Below are 23024 nucleotides of genomic sequence, written 5' to 3' on the forward strand. Positions count from 1 at the left end.
GGAGACAGTAAGCGAGAGGTGGTGACTCAAATGTAGATGAGTAAGTTAAGGTGTGAGAGGGGGGGGGGGGGGGCATTTTCTTTCCGGACACCTCACTAAAGTTTTTATTGGGCGTGCATTTTCTGTCCGGACACCTGACGTATCTATACGTGTGGTGCAAATTATTTCTGAGTTATTTCAGGATTATTAAAAAATAACCCAGAAACAACCTGAAAATAAATCAGGAATACCCCGCACTGCACGTAGAGGTACGTCAGAAGTCTGAAATATTTGTATTTTTAACTATTAATTGAAGTATTTGATTTTTTAACGATTAATCTGCTATTTATAAAATTTTAGATGGTATGTAGGTAAAAGCCTAAAAAAAAAGTAACATTATAGTAATAGTTAGGGCCAGATCGTCGGAGCGTGGCCGGCATTTGCAGTTTACCCTGCAAGTGCGGTTGCCTTTAGCCGTTCATCCTCCCAATTTTCTCCCCCTTTCACACGATTCCGACTTCCTTTACCCTTCTTCTGCTTCCTCGTATATTCCAAGGTTATTGTCTCGTCTTGTACTCGCGCTGTTGGGACTGCGCTTCGCTTTGGTGAGATCGAAGTCTGCATCTCAGTTCCATTTTTTTTTTCTCCTTTATTTTGATCCCAAATTCATGGATAATCTTATCGGTTGGATCCTTCTCTTCTTTTTGTCTTGCAAATGACGAACTAATAAATTCATTCTATTTTTGCGATTGCCACAGAGATATAAACTTTTTTATTTGTTTAGTGATGGATGGGAACAAAGACGAGGCGCGGAAATGCGTGAAGATGGGGAAGGAGGCTTTGGAGGCAGGGGATAGCGCTCGCGCGCTCAGATTTCTTACCAAGGCGCGGCGACTGGATCCCACCCTTTGTATTGATGACCTCCTCTCCTTCGCCGGCGGAGGTGGTGCCGACATGGCTGATGATGCCGGAGATACTTCACCGACGCCGTCTGATGGTCCTAGGAATGAGCCTGATAAAGCTGGTCAAGCTCCATCAGCCGCCTTCTCTTCTGCTACTCTTAGGGCTAGGGGCAGGTCTTCGGCAGCTTCCACGAATGGGTCTACGTCCACTGCAGCTTACACAGAGGAGCAGATTGCTATTGTTAGGGAGATAAAGAAGAAGAAGGATTACTATGAAATATTGGGGCTAGAGCGGAGCTGCACCGTGGAAGATGTTCGCAAGGCATATCGGAAGCTTTCATTGAAGGTTCACCCGGACAAGAATAAGGCGCCTGGTGCTGAGGAAGCGTTTAAGGCAGTCTCTAAATCCTTTCAGTGTCTTAGCAATGAAGAGAGCAGGCAAAGGTATGATGTTTCTGGTTCCGACGATCCTACTCCTGTTACGCGGCACCACCAGGCTTATGGACGTGGATTCAATGCCAATGGCTTCTATGATGCGGACATTGATGCAGAGGAGATCTTTAGAAACTTTTTTGGTGGAATGCATCAGGCTGCTACTCCTTTTGGGACCTTTCATTTCCGTACTGGTGGCATGGGGGGCAACGTTGGTCATGGGATGCAGGGTTCTGGTAATTTTAACATACGTACTCTTGTACAGATCCTGCCCATACTTGTTCTTATCTTGTTCAACTTCCTCCCATCCTCTGATCCATTGTACACATTCAACCGTTCCTATCCTTATGAACACAAGGTTTTGACATCAAAGGGTGTCCCCTTTTATGTGAAATCTACAAAGTTTGAGCAAGATTACCCTTATCAAAGTTCTGAAAGGGTTGCATTGGAGGCAAGCATTCAGAGGGAATATGTTAGTTTGCTTTCGCAAAACTGTCGACTTGAGTTGCAGCGAAAGCAGTGGGGTTTCCAGCATCAGACGCCTCATTGTGACATGCTTCAGAAGTTTCAGGAAGGAGAAACTGCTTGATGCTTGCTTCAAAAGGTTTGTCCTGATGTTACTTAACAGCAATTCTGCGCTATTCTATTATTTCTGCATTTTATGATTCAGCTTGAAGTTTATATGAATTTGGCCATGTTTAAGAGACTATTATCAGGTTTGGTATTATTTTGTGGTAGCAGCTTCTAGGATCTTTGCTTTTGCTGTTGTGTTGAATTAGTTGGAGTTAGGAATTCTATCATTTGTTTGAGTTTATCTAGAATTGAAAATTTTCACCTTTAATTCTTCATCAGAATCATGACATGACATGAATCGTCTTAGATGTAAATGCTACGGCGTCCTTTCAAAGAATAACATTTTTATAAAAAAAATATGACATGAATCATTTAAATCATTCTGTAAATACTAGAGCGTCTCCCTGGAAGCGACGTGTTGTATGACCGACGATACACTGGCGCTCGGGTGTAATGTTAAATAAGTAAGAGTTCCTTATTATGGACGATGTAGACAAAAAAAGTTATTTCATAAAACTAATATTAAGATAAAATTTTGGAATTGAGGTAATCTCACCGATAAAGAAATTAGTAGATGTTATGATTCATAGAAGGGTAATTATCTTATCCATTCAGGAAACTAAATAAGTTGGAGAAAAGACTAAGAAAATTGATAACTTAGATTTTAAATTTTGGTATTTAGATGAGAATCCTACTAGAAATGATGTTGGTGTAATAGATAAGAGTTTGAAAGATATTGTTGTAAAAATTAATAGAATTAAAATTAAAATTACATCCCGAAAGATTGTTGTTGATATTAAAATTCTTAATGTTATAAGTGCTTATGTTTTTCAATTATGTTTATATATATGTTCAAAAGAAAATTTAGAATGACTTAGAAGAATTATTCTAAATGTTACCTCTTGTAAGGTGAATAATTCCTTTTAGAACTAAGATAACAGTGTATGGGTGTCGCAATGGATGAAGTGTGCTTGCTCAGGCAATCCATTTCCACCAATATCACAGTAAATCCCTCTGCGGTGATAACCCCTTTTTAAAATCCATCGTCACCTCCTCCTAGACCTTCTCAAGTAAAGCTTGGGGTTGCAGTACATCTCATGGTGCTATAGTCAAATACTTGTGTCCTTGGCATATTACATATCACCCCCTTGTCCTCTACGTCTTTACTCATCCCCATCCAATATAACTCTGCTGACAGTCGACTGTATGTCTTCTGTACCCCTGAGTGTCTCCCATTTGCTCTGCGTGGAACTTTTGCAACTGTTTGGGGATTTACCTTAATGCCCTCGATAGCATGAATCGTCCTAGTAGAGTGACTATTTTCTTCTCAATGCATATCTTGGATCATTGTCCGAATTCTATAGCAACTTTGCCAGGTTTTTCCTCAGCCCCTCATCCTGTTCACTCTCCTGCATCAAGGCTTCCCAATCTAAGACCATGGTTATTGATGAAGTTGTTAGCTGGGCTCCTCCACCTTTCTCTATTGTACATCTGTGCCTTATTCTCCGTTCCTAGGCAATACTGGATCTCAAAATTATCTTAGCCCCAACAAATACTTCAAGCTTCTATAAATGTCATGACTATAAAGTGTCACCCTAATAGATAGGGATGTCATTTTTGAATGGCAAAAATAATAGCCATCAACTCTCGCTCATATACGAGCTTGAGCCTTGCCCTGACAATGAGCACTTAACTGAAATAGGAAATAGGTCGCTGGAAGTACTGCCCCCAATCCATATCATGACACATCTGACTTTGTCACATATGGCCTACTGAAGTATGAAAGTGCCATTATTGGCGCACTCGTCATGGCCATCTTTAGCTGTTCAAAGGCCCGTGTCTTTGCCTCCCCCCATTTGAAACTGTATTTCTTCAACTGCTCCATCTGCGTCCATGCAATCCTATCATACACTCTCATGAATTTTTGGTAGTACCCAGTGAAACCTAAGAAGCCTCTCAGCTCCTTTAAGCTCGTAGGCAAAGGCCAGTTCAACATGGTCTCAACATATCCATCTTTGTTGCATATGACCTACTGAAGTCTGAAAGTGCCACTATTGGCGCACTCGTCATTGCCATCTTTAGCTGTTCGAAGGCCCGTGTCTTTGCTTTCCCCCATTTGAAACTATATTTTTTCAACTGCTCCATATGCGGCCATGCAATCATATCATATACTCTTATGAATTTTCGGTAGTATCCAGTGAAAACTAAGAAGCCTCTCAGCTCCTTTAAGCTCGTAGGCAAAGGACAATTCAACATTGTCTCAATTTTGGATTGGTCCACTGCTTCCCCAGCTTCAGTCACCACATGCATTAGGTACTCCACCCGTGACTGTGCAAAGGAACATTTCTTCAGGTTGGCATATAGTTGATGCTCTCTAAAAGTCTTAAGTATTATTCTCAGGTGTCTCATATGCTCTGCCTCCATACGACTGTAGATCAAGATGTCATAGAAAACTACAAGGACAAACTTTATGAGATAAGGCCAAAAATCTTGTTCATGAGAGAGTGAAATGTGCCTGGAGCATTCTCGCCAAAAACTAAAATACCCTTCATGAGTCTTGAAAGCTATCCTGTGCACATCAGTTAGCTTCATCCTAATCTGTTGGTATCCTGCTTCAGATCAATATTCGAGAAGATGACTGCTCCAAAAAGCTCTTCTACAACTTATCAATCATCGGAATAGGAAACTTATCAAGAACAATTTTCTTGTTCAGAGCCCTATAATCTACACAAAATATCCAACTACCATGCGTTTTTTTCACCAATAAGATATGACTGGAAAAAAAGGCTCACACTGGGCCTGATAACCCCTATCTCGAGCATCTCCTTGTTCAACCTCTCCATCTCATTTTTTTGAATTTGGGGATGTCAGTATGAGCATACACTAATAGGAGAAACCCCTTTCTTCAATGTAATGACTTGCTCGTGCTCCCCAGATGTGGAAACCCGCTAGGCTGCTGAAAGATGTTATAAAATTGCTATTGAAACTGGTGAACACACTTGGGGGATTCTACTGACTCTGAATCCCGAATCTCCTCTAGACTTAATAATTCCACCAGATAGCCCAATATTGCTCCCCATATCACATTGACCATGGTTTTGAGTGAGACCGTGGTTTTGCACAAGCTAGCATCCTCACTCAACACTTCCTTTGTCCCCTCCAACCTAATCTTCATAGTTAAGGATTTCCAATTTACCCTTGTCTCTCTAATTGTCTGTAGCCACGTCATCCCTAGAATCACATTGGTACTTCCAAAGTCCATGGGAAGGAAGTCTACCCTTTTTACGCCTTGTCGTGTAACACCAATCCCCTGCAAATTTCTCGACTTTTCTCCACCTTCTCTATTCCCATCATGACCCTGAAACTTCTCGTATCTACCAACTTCAAGCCCAATTGGTCCACAACCCGATTTGAGATAATGTTGTGAGCGACCCCACTATCTATCAACACCACTACTGGTAGCTTCCCGATATGTCCCCTCATCTTCATGGTGTGATTTAGTTTAAATTCCACCACTGAGTTGAGGGATATCTTCGCTACATCCAGGTGTAAATGCTCCTCTCTTGCCACTGTTTTTTCCTCTAACTTCTCACTGTGCCTCCTCTCCATCACAAACTGTAAGGATTTGGAGCATCCAATATTTGCATTGGTGGCCTGGTGCATACTCCTCATCACATCAGAAACATAATCCCTTTGATCTTTTGTCTTTCACTTGTTTTCGCGAGGCACATAAAGTTGACCCCTGGACGGGCCTCAATATTAATCTCTTTCGGCGCCTCCTTTTGACATGACATTGTTTGGGTTGGTCCTATGGAATCCACCTATGTTGCTGGTTTTACTGGCCCTCTCCATCTAGTTCTTGTCTTTCACCATCTGTGCTAGCTCCATTATCTCCCAATTCTCGTGACCTTAACAGGATTTAAACTCTTCATGAAATTTTTTTCCAATATTACTTCAGAAATCCCTCACAACCGTCCCGACAATGACTCAAATCCCGTCCTATACCTTGATAGCTCACTTTTGAGTCAAGGCAAAGAATTCCTCATGTAAGTCTCCTTCCCAAATGACTCAAAAACTATCCAACAAGCAATCCTTAAATTTCTCCCACGAGCGGATCGGACATGTCCCCTCCCTCCACTGAAATCATGTTAGGACTTTCCCTTTCGAACATAACCCTGATGTCATGAGCTTTTCCTCTTCATTTAGCCCATTTAACACAAAATATCACTTTAGTTGGTACACCCAACCATGTGTGTCTTCCCCCTCGAAGATGAACAGCTTCAACTTTCTCTCCCTCTGGTGATTTCCCTCGTATATCTAGGGTGAAAATCCCTCATTTGATAATAGCTATACGCCATCCCGACTTTGTGCCTATCGGCCGTTTTAACTTCTTGATTTGAAAAAGTGATGATTTTGTGATTTTGAAAATAATTTAAATATGAATATAACACTTTTTTTTATTTTTAAAAGTAACATTTTAATTTTAAAATATGTGAGACCAAACGGATATCACATTTTAAATTGTTTAGATGATTGAATACAATATTACAAGTAATACACTTATCTCGAAGAATAAATATATCACTTATAATAGAGATTCAATCACCTAGACTAAAAAATTTGTGACATCCGTTTTGGTCTGCGGAATATTTCATAAAAAGACCAACAAGTTCCCCTACCTAACATAAAAAAAATAGATAGAGTTTATTTTATCTGGGTTCCAGGTTCCCTATAGAGGCAAACCTCTATAGTTAATTATATCTTAAAGATTTCAAAGTTTAGGTTTTAAAGTTTAGGTTTTCAAGATTGGACATAGAAAAATTAAGTGGGAGTAGCTCAAAATAGGAACAATTGTTTATATAATCCAAAAGGATGAAAAGTAGGGGATATCACAGATTCAGGGAGAACCCCGGTGACCTCCCAACTATCCTATGGTTTGGCTTTATATATTTGAAATGATTTTATTTGATATTTCAATCCTGCAAATTATTTAGGATTTAGGACTTATATTTACGCAATATCGGACTGTGCAAATAACCTAAAAAGATAGGAAGATTTACACCGTACCGTACGGTAATCTCGGAATCCTAAAGTGTTAGGACTTATATGTTAGGACTTATACGGTAATCTCGGAATCCTAAAGTGTTAGGACTTATAATTGCACAACAAAGTTGTGCAAAAGCCTAAAGGGTGATCCTATGGACTGCTATTTAAACTAAAGAAGGTGATCGGTGACGTGAAAATGTTTTGATGTTGCTGGTCCACCCTGAAGTTGTTCCTCGTCGTGCTGCCCACGATGTTCACTCCAAGCTTTTCGTAGTAGCACCTCCTGGTTTAGTTTTAGTTTTGAAAATGCACATAACCACTAGGTTATCCTGTATTAAGGCATAGTACAAAAACTAAGCAGTAAAACATGCAGTATGAAATAAAAATAACAATGTACTGTACAGTAAAGAAGAATGACAGTTTAGCATGCTTATAAAAGAAAATACTTTAATGCAAATCAAACCTATACACCTGGAAGACTCGTTGCTTCTTTAAGTTTAACTAGTATGCGCTGTATAAAAGGAAAAAAAAAACACTACCTGAAAAACTTGAGAAAACAGGTAAATCGTAGGAAAAAGACAAACAAAAAAAGACAAACAAAAGGTAAATCGTAGGAAAAAGACAAACAAATAAAATAAAATGCAATATCACATATAAAAGACCAAGAATAGAAGATTTATATGTGATATTGTGAATGTCCCCAATTGCCAGAAAGATCTGAGTGTAAGACTCAAGCTCAAATCACGGAACATTGGGTTTCAGTTTTGGTCAAGTTAAGACAAGAATTTCATTATTTAATTTAATTAAATCAGTCGTGAATCACAATCTAGCGCATCCTCGTGTTCAGTGTCCTTATAAGCTAGGGTTCCTAATTATCTCATGAACTGGGGTAAGATATTTGGCTTCTTAGGTTCATTTGAACATTAGAAGGATGAACTCTCTCAAGGTGTGCTCCTAAGTCCTGGGAAGCCTAAACTTTAGTTTGAGCCTGAAGTGTTCTAAAGTGTCTAATTTCAATTAAGTGTCTTTCAACTAATCCTCGAATATCTTTAGATCAAACTTAGCTCCCTATCAGACTCCTAAAACCTAGGGGTAAACCTATAATTTTGGCAAAATGGGTGTGAAATGTGTTTCAATCCTAGTTAGAGCAATTGGATTTAAGTTGATTCAAACCTTAAGGAACCTAAATGCAGGTGTACTGATCTTTCAATCTATGTCTCTATTCGTTATGTAAACTCTCACTCTCTTCCAACCCTAAACTATTATTTCAATTTACAATTTCATATTTCTTATGTAAAATGAATGGTGAAAGGTTTACTATCCTATTTCCTCCTTAGATTTTATCATCTCAAAGAATCAAATTTCATTTTTTAATCTTCTCTCTATTTTTTTTTCCCTCATATTTTCCTTAAGACCAAGAATCATTTCTGAAAATAATTAAATCGGAAATTCTCATTTTTAATTTGACCGTTAAAAAAAAAAAAAAAAAAAAACAAAAAAAAAGAAAAAAAGGAGATCGATCCATTTTTAAAACCAAGTCAAATCAATAAAGTTTAAAATGAAATCGCGAATGCATCGGTCTAAAGACGTTTAAAACTTGTTAAAAAAATGAATCAATCTCAAATAGGGATTTAAAAGCCTTAAAATGTAACTTAAACCTTATTAAATAAGGTCTATAGATCCCTGAATCAATCCAAGAAGGATTTCATGTTCTCACATTTCATAAATGGATTATCCCGAGGAGGGTATCCTTTCCAAATATCAATCTTATGAATTTCCAAACCTCACATGAATTCAATTCATATTAAATTCATGATTTATTAAAATAAAGTTTCAAGAAATCTTCATATGTCATAAGACAAGGAAGATTAATTCATAAAGAATAGCTCTTATTTATTTTTTTTATTTCCAAAAAGCTATGCCAATACCAATTCCAACTTTAATCACAAGCTCTTTTCCCATTTTCTTTTACATCTCCCTAAAATGAATTTTTTTTTGTAAATATCCAAGACCAAGGCAATAGAAAGAGACAACCAAGCTCTAAGTCCAGCTCACGGGTAAGGGCCAAAAGAGAGGAGGACTCACGGGTAAGGCAGCAAGAAGAGGAGAGACCCAAAGGCAGCATAGACCCACTGGTAAGGGCCAAAAAGAGAGGCCCAAAGGCAGCATAGATTCACGGGTAAGGGCCAAAAAGAGAGACCCAAAGGCAGCAGCGCCAAGTAATGCACAAGGCCAAAGACAACAGCCAACCTTACCAAATCAGCCTCAAAGCAAAAGGGTAAAAACCCCAAACCGAGCCTAGGAAAAGGGCAACCCAAACCCAACATAAAGGAGCAAACCAAATCTAAGAAATGATCCAAACAGTAAAGGATCCCAGTTAACATAAATCATTAAAAAGAGCCCAAACCGAGCCCAAGAAAAGGGGACAGCCGAGCCTAGCACAAGGGGCAAACCAAATTCAGCCAGAGGGAGCAAAACAGAGAAGCATTTCAAGCATAAATTTGATTTCGAAAAGAGCTCAAACCAAGCCCACCAAATGGGCTAAAAAATTAACATAAAACTTTCAACTAAATTCAGCCTAGAAGAAGGCTAAAACTGAGCCCAGTAAAAGGGGCAAAACCAAGCAGCATAGAGGCTAACCCGAACTCAGTAAAGAGGCGAAACAAGTGAAATCATTTCCAGCCAACATTTAATCCAAAAAGAAGCTAAATTCGACCCCACTAAATGAGTTAAAACAGGGCTATAAAAATCAGATTCCATAAAGCCACAACCGAGCCTAAGAAAAGGGCAAACCGAGTCCAATACATGGGGTAAGACAGGAAGTATATTTCCAATTCAATCCCGAAGAAAAAGCCAAGACCGAGACCACCAAATGGGCCGAAGGAGAACACGAAGGAGAACATATTTTAGGAGAACATATTTTCCAGCATTTATTGTAAGCATGAATATCAACAATAAAAGTTTCGATAATTTCATCCCAACAAGCATTCGAACAAGGGGGGCAGCAAGAGGAACGTGAAATGAGCCCCAAACATATTTTTTCATAGACATTTATAAAGGAATAAAAATACATTTCTAGACTACTCTTCCAATGCTTTCATTTATCAGGCATATCATATGTCTTAAGCATAGAAGAAAAGAAAGCAACCATGGTATGCTCTATTCTGATGTTCAAGAGGACTATTTCATGCATAAATCACATAACATACACAAATCATGCTTCAAAAAAAAACTGAAAATATTTTTATGCCATCCGAAATAGTGTAGAATAGAGGAGAGGAGAAGAATACCTCTTTAGTGCAGATTTAAAACAAGACACTAAAAATAAATTGAAGAAAACACCTCACAGAAATCCTTCCTGAGAGCCTCACGCAAGTACCCCCTACAGTTTTTAGCTCCAACCGTAAGGGTGTCAAACAACAGAACGTCGCAAGGGTATCGAACAACAGGGAGGAAGAAGAACTCCTCTCAAACAACAAAGAAAAAAGGGATTGTCTTTCCAATAGTGAAGTAGAGAGAAAGAAAACCCAAATTCCTCCTAAAAGTCTTCCTTTCTCAAAGCCCTCTCTTTCTTTTCTCTTTCAGACTTTTTTCAAAAAAAAAAACAAAATTCCAGAAATATTTCAAGCATACACACAAGATGAACCAACAAAAAAAATGACAGCACCTCCCCCTCTCAAGAAAATTCGGCCAACCTTTTTACAGAGAACTAAAGGGGCTATTTAATAAGCAAAGAAGATAAGGGGACAATCACCTACCAGCCTCCTTGGTCAGCAAATCAGGTAAAGGGAGAGGATGATAAGGATTTAAGGCAAGAGGAAATGCAGCCTAGGGCAGAGGAAGAGCCGGCCAGGAGGAACTTCCAGGTGGAACTTCGCAGTTGGAGGGCTACTCGGTCGAGCAGAGCTCGAGGAGACGAGCCGTGTGCGCGAAAGGCAGCGGAATGCCGGGTGCGGGTGAGGGAAGAGGGAGACGAGTTCAGCGGCCAAGGCCTCAATCATCCGGCTGGGTGCGGCCAATCGCGGGAGAGGAGAAGCGTCCGGAAGCTAGGGCTCCGCCTGAGCGGCTCTCGGTCGAGGCAGAGACATGTCGCGCGTGGGTAAGGATCAAATAGGACTTAGGGTTATAAATCCTAATATTATAAATAGTAAATATATAAAATATTTAATATTTCTTAAAATAAAATTCGATTAGTACCTTTTATTCGTTCGTCACAACACAACAAAATGAATGTCTCTTTTAGGTGATTTTAACATTCCGGACGTGTCGGCGCGATCAGTTTCGCCTTCGGAGGTCATTTTGACGAATTTATCGATTTGCGTGTAAATTTGCTCGTGTCGGAAATATGACAATATGGGTGTCATTTCCTACTAAAATTGGTGTCCCGGACGCGTTGGCGCAATCCATTTCGTCATCGGGGGTTATCCGAAGAAGTTCGCATTTTCACCCATTTTTTTGGTTTAATTTAAGTCCGATCTTGTGCAATTTTGTGAATTTGGTGCATTTGGTGTGTGTATATGACGATAAAGTCGTGACGATGTTTTCCTAGTGCCTGAAAATCTATTGGGAACTTCTCCCTGAGTCTTCACACAATAACCCTTAACCTACTCGTACATAAGACGATGGTTTTGGGCCATTAATGCTAGACATAACATGAAAAATAGGAAGTGTTTTGGAATTTCTACAATGGTGGGTCCCAATTCTAGTTTTCTAAAATAGTCGACAGGAATTCCTAAAGCTAGATCCTAGTATCCTAGGAAAAGGTAATGACCTCAAAAATGAGGTCAACAGTGCTCTTCCATGCCCCTTGCATAACCCCTTCCTCCTGTTCTGGCCCAACTCCCTCTATTAAAAATCTCCAGTCCACTTTTCGTCGGAGCCCTAGGAGGAGCTTTTTTGATGGTGGATGCCTTCTTTCTCATGTTCCTCTCGTCCAATATTAAGAATTCTTGGTCAAACCGTAGTTATGATTTGCAATTTGAACCACTGGTGGGGTTTTGGATTGCATCTCAATAAGCCTCCTCATCTCCTCCAAACACTCAAATCAATTTTTCATGGATGCAAACCTCCCTTTTATGGTTTAGAACCTTTCCTCCATCCCGGATTCAAGTTGCCCTACTTTTTCTTTCAATCTCTCTTTCAAAGCATCTACTTTTTTTGTTGCCATCTCTCCAAGATTTTCGCTCTAATACCAATTTGTTATGATCCGGAGCCAAAATCAGCCAATAAGATGCAAGAAACGGATAGGAAAGCCCAAATTAGTGCCAATTTGATTAATCTCCAAGTAAACAAACTATAATTTGAGAGGTTGATCGACTCTCCACAACCCTAGACGCTGTTAGAAACATGTAGAAAAAAAGAGAACTGTAGGAGTCAAAACATAAAATCAATCCCTAGGTGATTAGCCCTAATAAAACACCCCCCCAACAATCTAGTTCTTGTCCTTAATGTCGTGCTCCTATGGAATCCTTTTATGTTGTTGGTTCTACTGGCCCTCTCCATCTAGTCCTTGTCTTTCACCATCTGGGCTAGCTCCATTGTCTCCCAATCCTTGTGACCTTAACAGTCGGAGGGTTGCATGTATGCCAGGCTTTAAACCCTTCATGAAATTTTCTTCCTATACTGTTTCAGAAATCCTTCCCAGCTATCCCGAGAATGAGTCGAATCCCTTCCTATACCATGATAACCCTCTCCTGAGTCAAGGGAAAGAATTTCTCATGTAAGTCTCTTTCCTGAATGGCTCAAAAACATTCCAACAAGCAATCCTTAAATTCCTCCCACAAGCTAATCGTGCATCTCCCCTCCCTCCATTGAAATCATGTTAGGACTTTCTCTTTCGAACATAACTCTGATGTCATGAGCATCTCCTCTCCATTTAGCCCATTTACCACAAAATATCGCTACAGCTGGTACACCCAATCATTTGCATCTTCCCCCTTGAAGATGAACATCTTCAATTTTCTCTCCCTTTGGTGGTTTTTTCCATATATCTAAGGTGAAAATCCTTCATTTGATCATAGCCATACGCCATCTCGACTTTTATCCTTCTTTCTTTGTGCTCTTTCATATCCCTTGCATAACCCCTTCCTCCTATTTTGGACCAAGTCTCTTATCAAAAATTTCTAATCCATTTTCCATTGGAACCCTAGGAGGAGTGTTTTTGATGGTGGATACTTTCCTTCTCATGTTCCTCTCGTCCTATCTCTTTACTTTTAGATTGGGCCAAGAATTCTCGGTTAAACCGTAGTTATGATTTGCAATTTGAACCGCTGGTGGGGTTTTGGATTGCATCTCAATAAGCCTCCTCATCTCCTCCAAATACTCAAACCAATTTTTCATGGATGAAAACCTTCCTTTTATGGTTTAGGACCCTTCCCTCATCCCGAATTCAAGTTGCCTTACTTCTCCTTCCAATCTCTTCTCCAAAGCATCTACTTCTCTTGCGGCCTTCTCTCCAAGATTTTAGCTCTGATACAAATTTGTTATGATTTGGAGCCAAAATCAGCGAATAAATTGCAAGAAATGGAGGAGAAAGCCCAAACTAGTGTCAATTTGATTAATCTCCAAGCAAACAATCAAGATACAAGAGGCGATCTATAATTTCAGCGCCCACCACCCACCCCAAAAAAATAAAAAAAAATCCTTTCCTCGCTTATGTAATTAGCCCCGCCCAAGGGCCCAAGGGCTGAAATCATCCCAAATGAGACTTGGGTTTTCCGCCTTCTAGATGGGCTTCAAAATAGGTTTGCCTCTTGAGCTCAAATTTAAATACTATTAATCTCAAATAGCTGGGTCAAAGTTGGTTTTGTAACGTTGATGTGTGGGTTTATATATATAACTTGCGGCCTACTTTCTCCCGGGACCTTGTGACTTTTCTTCCATCTTAATTTTTGAACGAATGGGCAGTAGGAATCCGACTGTCTGCTGCGTTGACTTTGATTAATTTATGGGAAAAATGTTAGTTAGGACAAAGCTAATGATTGTGATGATGACGATATGGATGAAAAATAGGCCAGAAGAAAAAATAATGGAAAATATATTTTATGTTGTTTTATGGATAAGCATGGTTTGGCTATGTCATCATTGCATGTGATATATCACTAGTGAGTATTATTTATTGAAAGCTGAGCATTGGTTGGGTAGTTATTAAAATAAGATTATTTTTGCTACAATTTGGGGAATTTGAGTGGGTAGTTTCAGAGAATTTGGGGCACAATGTCTAAAGGAATAAATTTATGTATTCCTAAAGTTTAATGTAAAGAGTTTCGATAGCATTTGAATTGTTACAAGTTATTATATATCAGGAACTGTTAATAGAAGGAATTTAGTAGATTTTAGTCTTGGATAATGAATTTCAAGGATGACATTTGAACTATTATAAGTCATTATATATCAAGAACTGTTAATAAAACGAATTTAGTAGATTTTAGCTTTGGATAATGAATTTCAAGGTAAAATTTTTTTATGTGAATAGTATTGTTGTAACCATTACCTATTCGATTAACTATTGAATAAACTTATCATAAATGTGGTTAGTGCTTACCTTCTCAAGCTGGAATGGAAGATAGTTTGAAAATCAATTTTGGAAGATGTGATTGATCTGCTATAATGTTTATCCAAGGAAGAGAAGATAATAATAATTATTATGATTTTAAATGAATAGGCTTTATACCATTGGATTATGAGTTGATTCATGATAAATATGGAATAAGTGATATTATAGTATGAGAGAACTTATAGTTTGTTCTGTAATGGCATATTATTTCACAACAATGAGTACATTCTATGGAATAGAAGAAGTTTTAGTTATTTTCTAATGTTGAGCTACTTAATCTCAAATAGAGATATTTTAGAAGAAATTGATTTTTTTATCTTTAAGGTGATTCAGAGGGATAATCGAACCACACAACTAGATTAGTAATTATATATTTATAACTTGGCAGCGTTCAGAATGTGATTAGTTAAGGCTGTATTTTAGTAATTAGGCTTAAAGCCTCTACCCAGACTGGACTTTGATGAAACTTGCACAGGACCTAACTTGACACAAGAAGCAGCTGGGCAGGATTTTGTCAACAATAAAAAATTACCGTGTGATTTTTGTTTTTGTTGGAAAGATGAAGATATCTTCATTATATGGTTTTAGTTTGGATTGTTGGGGTGATTTAAGCCTAATCCAAACCATTCCTCTTGAGTGCTCACTCAAACTCAATCTGAATATGGGCTATGAAATAGCTAGAACTTTTGTGTCTGCTTCATATCTAATTTCCTTATAAAGTATTTCATTAGATTAATCCAAAAATTGAATTGGAGATAGCTTTGAAGAGTAGGCATGAAAACAAAGCTTTAGATTAGCGTGAGATATCAAATAAGATTTGGAGAATTATAGTAGATGTTGGAGTTCAATGATCAACCAATCATTTGTCATTTTATTATAATGAGAATGTCAAATGATTGGAGTAGAAATATTTTGGCATCAACCTTAAACAAATGAAGGAGATGTTGAAGATTGTGGTGAGTACTAAGTTTGAGTTTTACAACGAGGTTAAGAGAAGGTAGTGGAATATAGGCACTGCAAATTATGCCAAAAATATCCATAATGTGAGTTCTTTGTGTTGATTGAAAAAGCATAAGGAACATAACGAGTTTATATATTTCACTTTTATCTATTCTTACAAGGTATATAATAATGATTTGCAAGAATAGATTTAATCTACTTCTTGAAAAAAAAAGTGTCCAAGCATATTGAAGATGCTGGAGCAATGGCTAGCATTTGAAATTATTGTAATATGCTCAATTAGTTTCTATTCTGTATTATATTGCACGAAGGATCAATGCTCAATTTTTTTGTCCTTCGTATTAGTTCGTAGAGATGATTGCAACTAATATTTATAGTGATATATTTTGATGTTTGTTATTAGTTGGCGTATAGTTCTGATTGGTGAAACATGTGTTGATTTACGTAAAAATTAGAGTAGTGAATTTTTATTGGAAGATAATGGACTCGCTATGAAGAGCATAATGATTGAATAATAAAATTTGCAATATAATGGATGTGAAACTGAGATATCAATCAATATTATTTTACTATCAGGTGATGTGTGATATGTATTCTAGATTTGCTATTCGAGTGGTTAAACGGAGATCTATGGGATGTATATATTTAATTTTATCATAGAGGCTTTAATATAACTTCTATAAAATTGCCAGTGGTCTAAATATACTATATGAATTTGAGCATTCAATGATTAAAATAAATCATTGGTAGTTAAGTGGTGAAAAAAATGTGAACTTTAAGATGGATGTGTGGATAAACAACAATGTACTAAGAAATGACTATATTAGAAAGAGGTGAGACTAGCATGTATTGAAGTTTAATATTAAAAATAGTGTAAGTACTACCTATAGAAAAATATGTGGAACATGAGCTAAAGCTTTTTGGGTGTGCTAAAAGAACAATGAGCTGACAAAAGTTTACTTGGTTAAAATTTGTTTAGAATGATTCAAATAAAAGAAAGCAAACACTTTTCACAGCACTTAATATGAATGTATGGATAGTGGGGATTCGTAGTCTCTCTTTCTCTCTCTCTTTCACGCACGCACCCACGCACATATGTTTTAAACTTACCACTTAAAGGATTTGACTCGTAAGAAAACTTGTTAATTCTAGTTATGATTTTAATTTAATAGTACTATTTTGCGGCAAACACCCCAATCAAAATTCCTCGGTGATAGGAGAAAGCAATATAGTTAAAGCACATTTATCATGCTCTTACTAACGAGAAATTTCTGAAAATAATCATAGACATTTTAAATATGACATTACACTTTATGAATTTAAGTTAAAGTTTAAAATTTTCATTCTTGATAAACTATTGCAAAAGGTGGATAGATGTTATGGAGATAGAATTCACTTAAATAACTCTATATTTGCAGCATTATTAAAATTTCATCTATTTATTGAGATTTATGCCCAAAGTGATTTTTTTTCCAATTTAGGAGCATTTTGACAATAAAGATCCCTTTTGGTTGAGATTTGCTATCAACATGCCCATTATTGGGTTATTTGAATGATTATATTTTGTAGCTTTGGATCTTGTCGACTTTAGTCGCTTACAAAGGATCAGATATAAGATTTGTATATGGTTTGAATTTGATTAAAAATTTATTTTATTATATATCATATTAATTTTATGTTTGTGTGTAGATAAAGTCTGTAAATTGCATGGTTTAGAAAATCGGACCGAACCAACTGGTTCGACCGAGAACCGGTCGGTGGTCTGTTTCGGGCTAGCTTAAAAACCACCCTTGCATCAAACCAAATTTAACTGGTTTGAACCTGTTTGAATTGGCTTGGGACCGGAAAAAAAACGGCCGGTTAGACCAATTATGTATTTTTAATACTTAAGCGACGTTGGAAATATAAAGTGGGCTCTGCATGGAGGGTTTCCAATGGAGAGGGAATGCATTGCAAAGTGGAAACCGAGTAAAGCAGAGTAATAATGGAGTTTGGTGGTAGAAATAATTACTTCTCAATGTCACGTGGCGGATTTTTAGAAATGGGAGGAAGAACAGTCAACATATCTTGGGAGATTTTAGTCCTTTTAGATTCTAACAATATTTTATCATAATGCGATTTTTATATTTCATACTTAATTTTTTTGAAAATTAATTATTAAATTTTAAAATAATTTATGAAAATTATTGTGGTGTTTATTAGTTAAATATTGATGTATTTATTTTATATTTTAATAATTAATTTTTTAAAAGTACATCATTTATGTCATATTTAAATAAATTTGTAATTTATTACGTCGTCCGGTTTAACCTCTGACTCAAACCTGGTCGAACCAGTGAACCTTGAACATTTCCTTCTTCCGATTTGATGTCTGGTCTGGTTTTCACAACATCGGTAAATTGAACTTATTGTACTGTACAAGTGTAACAATCAAGGGTCTTCAGTTTTAATTGAATTTTCTTCTAAATAAGAAAAAAACCTTGAAGATTGTACATAATAATAAATAAAAAATTTAGCTATCTTCTCAGTTAAATATTAGATTACCAATCTGAAATGATAAATTTATTATATAAGACGGCAAGAGGAAAAGTTAAAGTCATTCTTTAATACAAGCTTTATTGACTCCAACACTTATGATAAGGAAGATCACAATTGCAAAATGAGACTTATGACCCTAGCAGAGCATCTCGTTCGAGTGTGTGCGTACAATATGTTGGTGAGATTGAATTTTAAAAAAAGTATTCTTGAAGTTTAATCAATTGCACACTTCTTAACACGGTGCAAATTTGAGTTTATTTTATCCGTAATCTGTACAACATACTTGGATTTTATGCTTGAATTTTTAGCACATTCGTTAAAGCACATTCAAACAAGTTCATTTTCATGCATGATTATCTTAGCATAGACATATAGTGCATTTATCACAAATCATGTGCAACAAATGATTTTCTTTAGCAATTTGATGTTATCTTTTAAATGATGTGCACATCTTTTGTGCACTTGCACAACTTTTAATGCATTTATGTGATGCACTTGAATGGCTCTTATTGCATTATATGATGCATTGGCATGACTTTTGGTGCATTTGCAAATTATTCAAGATATTTTGAAGGTTATCTTCTGATGCATGTGAATAACTATCAATGCACTATATTTGAGTAGGTATTCATTTTGAATGTCACTTTCACGACTGACAAAGTGTTTTTGCTAAGTTGGTTTACTTCATGTTATACAAGAATCATTGGAAAATTACCTATATCTAACTTGTGTGAATGATTTTTGTTAAAATGTGCACAAATATTTCATTTTGAACTTTTATATTCGCATTATGTTCGATTGTTTGATTTTGTTGTTGATCAGATTGTGAATGTTCATGGATTAGTTTCCATTAGGTATTTTTTAGCATCATAGTTTTGCCTGTATATGAGTTTTATTTTAATGAGATGGGCCCCAGAAGAAATTTTCTCCTATAAATAGGACTATTCAGTTCATTTTCTCACAAGTCAAGCTCAGCTCAAAGAGTTCTCAAGTGTTTTGAACTATTAGGAGAGTTTTAAAAATGGCGAGAATGTTTTGACTTTGCTTAGGAGCGAGCTTTGAAGTTCACAGCAAAGTCCGTTGGAAGTTCAACATTTCTTGTTTGTGTTTAATTTGGGTCATTTTACTCGTGGGGAACAATCTAAATGTTCATTGAAAGGATAAGTCCATGTTTGTTGGCAAACTACCGGGTTCCCCATAAGTTTTATGTCTTCAGTTCTGGTTCTTGCCATTCATTTTGCATGACATGTCACACATGATTAGTGTTCATTTATTCATTTTGTGTTTTTTCTTTTTTAATTTTCATCAAATTAAATGATCTAATGAAATCATTTTTGTTTTGTCATGGACAATTCCGGCTAGTGAAGATTTTTTGTTGACTTCTGGCATCTCCTCTATGTAGGGGCATTTATAGGATTTGTTGGCTCTTCCCATCTCAGTTAAAAAGTGCACATGATTTTAATCATAAGGCACCATGACCAAGATTCTTCAAACTCACCAACACCACCACCACCACTAACAAAAATGACAACAAGCTTTTACCCCAATAAGTGGAGTTGACTATATGAATCTTTTTTCTCCATTGTCCTATTGAGTGTCATATTTTTATTTAATTATAATAAATTAAGATAATTTTTTATACAACATATGCAAGTCTTGTTAGGTCTACCTCTACCTTTCTTAACATAAGTCAAATCTAAAACATTACTGTCGTAACCGAATTGGGTTCTTAGATGGTTTTCTTTTAATGCGACCAAACCATCTAAAACGTCTTTCTCTAACCTTGTATGCCACTGGAGCTACAACAACCCTTTCATTGATATATATTCGTTTTGTATTTTGTCTCTAAGAGTAAAGCCACTCATCCACTTGAGCTTTCTCATCTCAGCAACACTTTATTTTATGCTTCTCTTTTACAAACTAGTATTATGCTCTATAAAGCATTGCAAGTCTCAACACCATCTTCTAAAACTCTCATTTAAGTTTATGAGGTACTTTTATAGCACACACTAGACCCAATGCATTCCTCCTCTTCAACCATTCAACTTGAATTCTACTAATAGCTTCTCCATCTATATCACCATCACTTTGAACAATAGTCCCGAGATATCTAAAATGTTACTTCTTTTAATGTTGTGATCAACAATTTTTATAACCCTATCACTAGATCTACTATTACTAATATTATGTTTCATGTATTTAGTTTTAGATCTACTCAAACGAAAACCTTTAGATTCTAAAGTTGACTTTCATAAATCAAATATTTTCTGAACCATCTATAGTCTTATCCACAAGAAGAATATTGTCAGCGAAAAGCATTCACCAATGTACATCCTCTTATAATTGCCTAGTAAGAACACCATAACCAAAGCAAAAAAATATCAGCTTAAAGCTGATCCCTGATGTAATCCAACTTAAATAGAAAAATACTCGATTAATCCTTATTGCCTTCGAACACAAGTAACAACTTTAGTATGCGTATCTTTAATGATTTGAATATAAGCAATATCAACAACTTGCCTTTCTAAAACTCTCTAAAGTACTTCTCTTGGAATGTTATAATAAGCATTTTTTAAATCAACAAAATTCAGGTGCAGACCATCCGTACTCCATCAAACCTTTCAATAAATGTTAAACCTCTTTAGTAAACTTGTTAGACATGAATCTAAACTGATTTTGAGAAATTTTTGTATCACTACATAACTTATGTTCAATGATTTTCTCTCATAACTTTAATGTATGTCATTAATATAATTCTTCTATAACTTGCACTCTTGTTCATCCCCATTATTCTTAAAAATAGAAACCAATAAATTATTTCTTCTCTTATCAAGTATCTTTTTAGTTTTTAAAATAATAATAAAAAGTTTAATGAGTCAGGAAATTCTCAATTCTCCTAAACATGTTCGCACTTATATTGGAATACTATTAGGTTCTACAGTTTTTTTACTCTTCATTTTTTTAAAGTCTCTTCAACTTCTATTTTACTAATGCGACATTAAAAATAAACACTTTTATTATTATTTACGATATTAAGATCATTAAAATTGATCGTATTTTCATAAGCTTCATTAAAAAAATTATCAAAATATCTTACCCACCTATGTAGGATGCCAAAAATGCTCGTTTGCGAAGAGCTTGTGTTCAGCTCGTTATGTAGCTCGTGTGCAAATTGTTTATTAAGAAAACAAGCCAAACACAAATAAATTTTTTAAGCTTGAATTATAAACGAGTCGATTACTAGCAACTCTTTGTTCGATCGCATTTCACTCATTTTAGTTCAAAATAAAAAAAAAATTATAGTAAATATTTATATAATAAAATTTTATATATTTATATCTATGTTTAAATCATAACAACTCGTCTGATCATGTGTTTTTGCACCTTTTATTGCACATAATTGGTGTATGTTCGAATCTAACATTCTACATCTATTTTTTATAATTAAGTTTAACGAGCCAATTTCGAATGAGCCGAACACGAGCAAAGCTTGAACTCGCTCAAACTAGGCTCGTTTATAACCCTACACATATGTTGAATATTCTTATCTAAAAGTATTTTTTCATCCTTATTACATTTTACTTGAATTAAATCTTTATTTATCTTATCGTTTTGTTTGACTAGTTTATAAATAATTCATTCACCCTCTTTAATATTTAATTTATTATAAAGACTATTAAAAGCAGATTCCTTAGCTTCACAAATTATTTTCTTGGATTCCTTACAAAGTCTTTTATATTTTTCTCAATTCTCTAAACTTTTATATTTAAACCGATTATTATAACAAAACTTCTTATTTTTTTTATCTTTTCTTGCACATTTTTATTCAACTATCATCTATTTTTATTCATAAGAGTTTTTTTCTTTTGATTCCTTAAATACATGATTTGTAACTTGGTTTATAGTATTTATTATTTCATCCCATGTCATATTAGCTTCTTATGATATCTCAAATTTTAAGATATTGAAGTTTACTATTACAAACAATTTTATTTTTGTCTTTTAGGTACTCTTATCTAATTTTAAACAACATTTCGTTACATTTTTATATCTTCCTACTCTTCACCTTAAAATCCGATGTTGGGACTTAAATTTTTTTACTTTGAATAATTTTACAATCTTTATAATATCAACGATCTATTTTTCTAATAAAAAAATAATTAATTTGTGTTTTGTTAGATTCCTTCATAGATAATCAATTTGTATTGATAATATTTTATTTAAATGATAGTATGCTTATTTTTTTTCTTAAATAAATATTAACAATAATAAAATCTTTTATATTGATAATCAATTTGTGCTCTTCAAACTCACCATGCTTAAACAAATATGTATGGGATTTTATGCACCTGCTTAAAAAAATGATGTGGATGATGAAGCTCTTCTGCAGTGTTAAGATGACGCGCACAAGTTCTTAACTTACCACAACTATAAAAATGTGTGTAGATTTTCAATACGCACACAAAAAACATCATGAACTTGATAAGCTTTTCTCGCTATGTCAAAATGATGCTCATGAGTACATATGCTTTGGTTGTGTGGTGAAATTGATCTGAACTATAAACCTTTATGTGTGAGAGGTGGTTGTCAACTAGTATTCGCAAAGTGATGCAATTTTCTGCAATTTCGAACTGTACTAACTTTTTATTTTTTATAATTTTCCGTTTTTATACGTCCATTTTTTTTACTTTTCTTATTCTTTGCATTTTATGTACTTTTCCTTTTAGAGAGAATATAGAAAAGGTGAGGAAAAAAATGATTGACAATAGATTTGAACACGGACGACTGATGATGAGAAGATTGTCAATGGGCGTGACCTTTTTTGGTGAGATTAAAAGCTATAAAATGCTATTAATCTTTAGTTTAATATTTAGTGGAGTTTAGGTGGGTTTCGAGGAATAGGGATTAAAATTAGGTTCTATTCTCACTTTTGCTGAGAGCTATATGTGGGGTTTTGGAGTTGTTTATAAACTAGAGTAAATTTTTGACCAGTCTTGGAGAAAACTTTGGATGTTGAGAGAGATGTTATAATTTAAAGT

The 23024-nt window shown here is 35.7% G+C and overlaps 2 protein-coding genes across 8 annotated transcripts in view; one reads left to right on the forward strand and one right to left on the reverse strand.

Annotated features, from left to right (window-relative positions):
- Nucleotides 1-366: 366 nt before the first annotated feature.
- Nucleotides 367-23024, forward strand: part of LOC110019235 (chaperone protein dnaJ 49-like) — a 33446-nt gene continuing 10788 nt past the window's right edge. For 5 of the 7 annotated variants that reach the window (XM_020716822.1, XM_020716825.1, XM_020716824.1 and 2 more), the window contains exons 1-2: nucleotides 367-584; nucleotides 764-1917. In XM_020716822.1, the coding sequence (XP_020572481.1) occupies nucleotides 766-1902 (1137 nt within the window). In that variant the 5' untranslated portion in view covers nucleotides 367-584; nucleotides 764-765 and the 3' untranslated portion in view covers nucleotides 1903-1917. Of the gene's footprint in view, nucleotides 585-737; nucleotides 1918-19387; nucleotides 19502-23024 lie in introns of those variants that run through there. The other 2 variants (XM_020716829.1, XM_020716823.1) reach the window with 2 other exon arrangements.
- Nucleotides 3876-4729, reverse strand: LOC110019309 (uncharacterized mitochondrial protein AtMg00860-like). The gene is made up of 3 exons (XM_020716930.1): nucleotides 4648-4729; nucleotides 4432-4495; nucleotides 3876-4314 (listed from the first exon to the last, which is right to left on the reverse strand). The coding sequence occupies exons 1-3, from the start codon at nucleotides 4727-4729 to the stop codon at nucleotides 3876-3878; spliced, it is 585 nt and encodes a 194-aa protein (XP_020572589.1).

Source organism: Phalaenopsis equestris, unplaced genomic scaffold (assembly GCF_001263595.1).
Source record: "Phalaenopsis equestris unplaced genomic scaffold, ASM126359v1 Scaffold000054, whole genome shotgun sequence".
NCBI lineage: Eukaryota > Viridiplantae > Streptophyta > Magnoliopsida > Asparagales > Orchidaceae > Phalaenopsis > Phalaenopsis equestris.